At 36.0% G+C, this 7,646-nt stretch overlaps 1 protein-coding gene across 1 annotated transcript; it reads left to right on the top strand.

Annotated features, from left to right (window-relative positions):
- The first annotated feature begins 1,639 nt into the window (after positions 1-1,639).
- Positions 1,640-2,585, top strand: LOC116859249 (olfactory receptor 14A2-like). The gene is given in 2 exon segments (XM_032844363.1): positions 1,640-2,122; positions 2,124-2,585. Coding segments are annotated over 2 exon segments (945 nt in total).
- The last annotated feature ends 5,061 nt before the right edge of the window (positions 2,586-7,646 follow it).

The raw sequence follows: 7,646 nt of genomic DNA, 5'->3' as shown, positions 1-7,646 counted from the left end.
TAATTATGGAACAGTAACTAATAATCTATGGAAATATTTTAAAGTTTGAGATAAATGTCTGAAAGTATTAAAAAGTAAAATATAGACAACAGAACATAATGGAAGAAACATATGCAGACAGAATGGTTAAAACATTCTGAAATTATAGTGACTTCTAAACTAGATTTTTATTTAAAAATCAACCACTGGAAATGTGCCACAATATCCTGACTTTCTACATATGTAGGTATTCAAAAGACATTAGGTCTTGTTAAATAATTAATTTATATCTTTCCCATACATGAATGAAACTTTCAATATATGTGACTGCATGACCTCAAGATAATATAAACATTGAAAAACTGAATCTTTGTTTATATTCCTTTATTTATGTCCATAAGGTTAGAAAAAAATTTCTTATGTTGGATCATTTTATATAGAGTAAATGTGAAGTAATTATAGCTAATAGCTGCCGCTTCCAGTCAGCGAATGGGAGAAGAATTAGGCACAAACAAGTCAGCTGCAAGAGATTGGGAGCAGGGTACAACAGTCAAAAAGACTGCTGCCCCAAGTAACTCCTCAGTCTCGCTTTTATTAGATAGAAACAGTAACCAACAGAAGAGTTGATGAAGGTCAAATATTAGTCATACGTCTTGTAGATAAACAGGAAGGAGGGCAGAATATATCTGTACAAGCAGAATAAGTTTATAGTTGAACAAGCACATCCAAAGGACTTATCTAAGTAGCCACAGGTGCTCTCAGGGGGGAAAGGGGAGATAATGGAAAAATGAAGCAGGCAGCGTTCTGTCTTGAGCAGGCTGGGCATCCCAGCTGCTCAGCTTCAAGGCCATATATCGTCCTCTCCCCCAGAGGCCTATTGCAGTATCTGTTTTCTTTTTTTTTAATTTAAATTTTAATTTTTTATAAACATATAATATATTTTTATCCCCAGGGGTACAGGTCTGTGAATCGCCAGGTTTACACACTTCACAGCACTCACCATAGCACATACCCTCCCCAGTGTCCATAACCCCACCCCCCTTCTTCCAGCCCCCTTCCCCCCAGCAACCCTCAGTTTGTTTTGTGAGATTAAGAGTCATTTATGGTTTGTCTCCCTCCCAATCCCATCTTGTATCTGTTTTTCTTAAGGCTGTATCTAAAAGTGCTTGGTAACTAGTAAAATTTCCCAGGGGTTATATTTTAAGTAATATATTGTTCTGAGGGGCAGTTGCAAATAGCAAATAAGAATGGCTAGTGTTCCTATTATGTTATTAGGAATCTGAAAACTATAAAGACATAGAACATTGGATTGTCTATCAAAAAGCAAAATGATTTGTCATTATGCATGACACAGTAATAGTGTGATATGAATACCTAGTGTTTTAGAACAATTTTCTTAATCAACTTATATACACCTGGTAGGAAGTTGAGTTTGAAGCTCAAAATTAGACATAGCTCATATGAAGACTAATTGTGTTCACACATTACTTATGAAACCCCTTTACCTTAAAAAAAGGATGAAATTTTTGCAGAAGCATTTAAGATACATAGTCTATTTTCAATTAAATAATTGTGTATGTCAATATTATTCTTCTTCGATGTGTAAATTGATTTTTTTTGTATATTTCTTTGTGCCAACAGGCAGTGAAGAGAATCAAGCATGACCAATGTCACCTTGGTGGCAAGATTTCTCCTTGTGGGGTTTTCTGATATCCAAGAACTTCAGATATTATATGGGGTACTCTTCCTCATGATTCACCCAGCTATCCTAATGAGTAACCTTCTTATCATTACTCTCACTGCCCTAGACCTGCAGCTACAAACACCCATGTACTTTTTCCTGAAGAACTTATCTTTCCTGGATGTCTTCCTTGTGTCTGTTCCAATCCCCAAATTCATTGTCAACAGCCTAACTTATAACGATTACATTTCCACTTTAGGATGTGCCTTTCATCTACTTTTAATGACTTCCTTTGCAGCAGGTGAGGTATTAGTCCTCACTGCCATGTCCTATGACCGCTATGTAGCTATATGTTGTCCCTTGAACTATGTGGTAACCATGAATGCTGGTGCCTGTGCACTGATGGCAGGTGTATCTTGGGCCATTGGGGGGCTCTTTGGAGCTCTGTACACTGCTGGAACATTTTTTTATGCCATTCTGTGGCTCCAATGTGATCCCACAGTTTTTTTGTGATGTGTCCTCATTGCTAAGGATTTCTTGTCCTGAAACACTCCTGGTAGTTTACACAAGTATTGGAATAGGTATTTGTTTAGGTATGTCTTGTTTTATCTGTATTGTGATCTCTTATGTTTATATTTTCTCCACTGTACTAAAGATTCCAACCATAAAAGGCCAATCAAAAGCTTTCTCCACATGCTTTCCCCATCTCATTGTCTTTACTCTTTTTATTATAACTGCTTGATTTGTCTATCTCAAACCACCTCCAAATCCACCTTCAGTTATCTACAGGCTGTTTTCTGTGATCTACACTGTGGTACCTCCAATACTTAACCCTGTAATCTATAGCCTGAGGAACAAGGATATGAAACAGGCTCTTATGAGATTGCTGCACAAAACTTGTGGCCATCAGTCAAACTCCATTTAACACTGTCTGAAGTCAGTGCTCTAGTGCCTTACTGATTACATTAGAACTTCTCATCAGAATTTCTCATTCTTAACTGCAATGGCTTGAGACAAAAGGGTAATGTGCCCACATATATGTAAGGAAATAAATACTCAAGTGCTGAATTGACTGATTCAAAGGTTGGATAATAACATTATACCCAGCTAACACATAAGTGTCATGTTTCTCATTCAGTGATCTTCTATGACAAAGAATTTCTCCATTTGTGGTATAACTTTCTAAAAAAATTCCTTCTGTTTTTCATGGTGTTTATAATTTTGGTCATTGAATAACTTATTTTCTCTATTTTATTCACTGGAAATTTTTAAAAAATTAGAGAACTTCAACAGGTACAGTACTATAAAGACCATGTGAGGAGAGATAAAAACTTACACATTACTTTCCCAATACATCAGACTGTCTAATGTTGAAGCAAAACAGAAAAATAAAAAAAAAATAATGCAGTAGGCTAAGAAGCATTCTAGAGTTGTACTTACATCTGTAAGCAATATTCAGGAGAGACACCTAAAATAATGACAAAATCCTGAAGGGAGATACAACCCAGCACAATTCCTAAAGATAAGTAGTCTTCAACTGGGTAAATAGTATTTTCAGAGAGACACTAGACAGAGGTCGGGAACTGTTAGACACGAATTTCTGCATTTCTACTTGTCTATAATTCAGAAAGTTCTTTACCTCTCTTTGTGTCAGGGTGAAAATTTCTAAACTAAATAAAAAGAAGCTATTAAATATAACTGTAGCAGAAATTTCTCAGTTGAGAAAGAACTTTCTTTTGTCTTATTCATGAGGGCCTACAATATATTTCTATTACCTTACATGTAGTCTACACAGAGATTCTTTTTTTTAAGATTTTATGTACTTATTTATTTGAGAGAAAGAGCACACATAGATAGAATGAGATGGAGAAGCAGACACCCCACGGAGCAGAGAGCCAGATGTGGGAGTTGATCCCAGGACCCTGAGATCATGAACTTAGCTTAAGGCAGATGCTTAACCAACTGAGCCAGCCAGGTGCCCCTCTACCTAGAGATTCTATGTCTTATGAAATAACCATCTTGACTTTACATTTGACATTATTCTATTGTTTATTATTTAAAGAAAAAAAGGCAAACATTTCTTAGATATTTTCAATCATGTTTTCCTTTTTTTTTTAATTTTATTTGTTTTCAGTGTTCCAAAGTTCATTGTTTATGCACTACACCCTGTGCTCCACACAATATGTGACACTTTAATTCTTAATACTAATGTTTTATTATCACTTGAATTAAATAGATGATTGATATTGTTTCTCTGGCACATATGATCTCATTTAATCATGCTCCCAAATATCTTCTGACAAGCATTGATTGTTACCATGCCAATATTGATTGTAAATGTATACATACATTTTATCATAAGTGATAAAATATAACTCATATCTCTTATAAATTAATTTTTCCCATGGGATACATAGAAAAGTCCTCATTTTTTTGTTCCCTACCCTTAAGGAAAGAGATATGGTGAATGTAATTAGATTTATTTGATTTATGTTGCATCAACTGCCAGAGTTACCTGGGAAAATCTTAAAAAAAAAAGATTCTTAGACTGCCCATGGTAAAATTTATATTGGCAAAATGATATTGTCTCTAATATTTAAGAAATTGTATGCTTTATGGAAAATCCCTAGAGTTATTTTAGTTCTCTCACTATCTATCGTGCATCTTTATCAACAGATAAAACACCAACTAAAAAGCAATTTTTTGCTTTAGAAGACTGACAGCTGGTAAAAATAGAAGGAATGATTGTGTCACAAGATATCTAAGCAAAAATCAGTAATGGAAAATAAAACCTTCAGGAGAAAAGTTGTAAGAGAATACGGTATTCTCATAATAACAGGTGATGACTTAGACTGAATATTTCAACTGAAGAAATATGAGAGTGATCTGAAAAAAAACTTTCTTATTTTCATATGAAGCAGACCATAAAACCCTCATATAAAGGATGCCTTCTGTATTCCCAGCAGGAAGGAATATCCGTACCTCCAGAGATGAAAGAATGCAGAGAGCAATCTGAACAAATAGACATTACTATTTTTCCCATTTGCTGCACTTAGCTCTGAGTCTTTCTCCTATCTTATATTTCCATGACTTTCTTTTCCTTGTCAAATCTAGCATAAAAACTCATTTCCAAGCACTTCTTTGAGCCTTCATTTATTTTTGAAAGCTCCCATGTGACATAAAACTTACATTAAATATTTTTAAAAACATAATTTTTCTTGTTATCTGGGTAACATGCAAGAAATAAAAGGGTAAGGGTAAAATATATTTATTGCTCCCGTAGAGTTCTGACACCTGAAAAAAAGATAACTGTGACACCACAAGAAGTAAAGAAGTTGATGAATTCATAAAACTCCTCAACCACAATCATGCAGAACAGAAATTAATTACATCAAAGTAAATGAACTGGGGACAGGTGTAAGATAATAGAATGGCAGGACCTAAGCTCATCTCATCCCACAATCACAACCAAGGAAATAACTGGAGACTGATCTGAAGACTGGCAGAACAATGTTCACAACTAAATGTGGAAACAAAGCTGCATTTGAGAGGTTAGGAAGGGCATAAGCAGTGGTCAGGAGCTGCCACCAGGAGGAAGATAATTATGGTCATGGAGATGACGGTATCAGGAAGACCATACGGAGAAAACAAATCCCCATAAAATCTGGCTTTTAAAACCATAGGGTCTGAATTCTATGTTTTAGTATAAGAAGTGGAACTTAGAGCCTGGAGTTTTTTAAAAATTATCTGACTCAGCACTGGGTGAGTCAGGAAGCAGACTGATAGCTCGGCCTCCATCTTTAGAAAGGCAACAACCCTAGGAGAGGCAACATAGAAACAATATCTTACACAATGTAAACGAGATCTATTTATACTGAAAATGCAGGGATGCACAAACATTCATCATGCAAATGGATGTCCAAAAAATGGCAGAGTAACAATACTTATAGAAAATAAGTAGACATTAAATCAGAGATTATAACAAGACATAAAGAAGGACACTGTAATCAACACAGACGGGACTGGAAGAGATTATGCTGAGTGAAATAAGTCAAGGAGAGAGAGTCAATTATCATATGGTTTTACTTATTTGTGGAGCATAAGGAATAACACGGAGGACACTGTGAGAAGGAGAAGAGAAGGGAATTGGAGGAAATCTGAGGGGGATAAGAACCATGAGAGACTGTGGACTCTGAGAAACAAACTGAGGGTTTTGGAAAGGAAGGGGAGTGGGTAGTTGGGAGGGCCTGTGGGAATAAAGGAGGACATGTATTGTATGGAGCACTGAGTGTGATGTATAAACAATGAATTTTGGAACTCTGAAAAAAAAAGTAAAATTAAAAAATAAAATATGGAGGGGAAGCCTGGGTGGCTCAGTTGGTTAAGCACCTGCCTTCAGCTCAGGTCATGATCCCAGTGTCCTGGGATCGAGTCCCACATTGGGCTCCTTGCTCGGCGGGGAGCCTGCTTCTCCCTCTGCCTCTGTCTGCCTGTGCTCGCTCTCTCTCCCTCTCTCTCTGAGAAATAAATAAAAAAACTTAAAAAAAATAAAATAAAAAAGAAAAAAATAAAATATGGAAAATAATCTGTATATACTTATGTTTTAAATATGTTCGTAATATTATGTTACTAATTATTTTTATATTAAGAATCTTAGCATCCATATTCATCAGTGATATTGGTCTGAAATTCTCCTTTTTGGTAGGGTCTTTGCCTGGTTTGGGGATCAGGGTAATGCTGGCTTCATATAAAGAGTCTGGAAGTTTTCCTTCTGCTTCAAATTTTGAAACAGCTTCAGGAGAATAGGTGTTATTTCTTCTTTGAAAGTTTGGTAGAATTCCCCAGGGAATCCGTCAGGTCCTGGGTTCTTGTTTTTTGGGAGGTTTTTGATCACTGCTTCAATCTCGTTACTAGATATTGGCCTATTCAGGTTGTCAATTTCTTCTTGCTTCAATTTTGCAAGTTTATACTTTTCCAGGAATGCATCCATTTCATCTAGGTTGCTTAGTGTATTGGGAAATTCTGGTGATGGTTTCTACTTCCTTGGTGGTAGTTGTGATCTCTCCCTTTTCATTCTTAATTTTATGAATTTGGGCTTTCTCTCTTTTCTTTTGGATTAGTGTGGCCAGTGGTTTGTTGATCTTATTGATTCTTTCAAAAAACTAGCTTCTAGTTTCATTGATATGTTCTACTGTATCTCCGGTTTCTACCTCATTCATCTCTCCTCTAATCTTGATTATTTCCCTTCTTATGGGTGTAATTGGTTTGATTTGTTGTTGAATCTCCAGTTCTTTAAGGTGTAGAGACAGCTGGTGTATTCTGCATTTTTCAATTTTTTTGAGGGAGGCTTGGATGGCTATGTATTTCCCTCTTAGAACCGCCTTTGCTGTATCCCATAGGTTTTGGACCGAAGTGTCTTCATTCTCATTGGTTTCCATGAATTGTTTAAGTTCTTCTTTGATCTCTTGCTTGATTCAATCATTCTTAAGCAAGGTGGTCTTTAGCTTCCAGGTGTTTGAGTTCCTTCAGAACTTTTCCTTGTGATTGAGCTCCAGTTTAAAGCATTGTGATCTGAGAATATGCAGGGAATCATCTCAGTCTTTTGGTATCAGTTGAGTCATGATTTGTGACCCAGTATGTGGTCTATTATGATGAAGGATCCATGTGGACTTGAGAAGAATGAGTATTCTGTTGTTTTAGGGTGGAATGTTCTGTATATATCTATGAGGCCCATCTGGTCCAATGTGTCATTCAATGCCCTGGTTTCTTTATTGATTTTCTCCTTGGATGATCTGTCTATTACTCAGAGAGGTGTGTTAAAATCTCCTACTATTAATGTATTCATATCAATGTGACTCTTTATCTTGATTAATAGTTTTAATTTGGAATTGGCTGCACCCATATTGGGGGTATAGATATGTACAGTTGTTAGATCATCTTGGTGATAGTCCCTTTCAGAATGATGTAGTGTCCTTCTGTATCTCTG

The sequence above is a fragment of the Lontra canadensis genome, unplaced genomic scaffold (assembly GCF_010015895.1).
Source record: "Lontra canadensis isolate GAN:19392208 unplaced genomic scaffold, GSC_riverotter_1.0 scaffold152, whole genome shotgun sequence".
NCBI classification, from domain to species: Eukaryota; Metazoa; Chordata; class Mammalia; order Carnivora; family Mustelidae; genus Lontra; species Lontra canadensis.
This window is presented reverse-complemented; position numbering and strand designations above follow the sequence as displayed.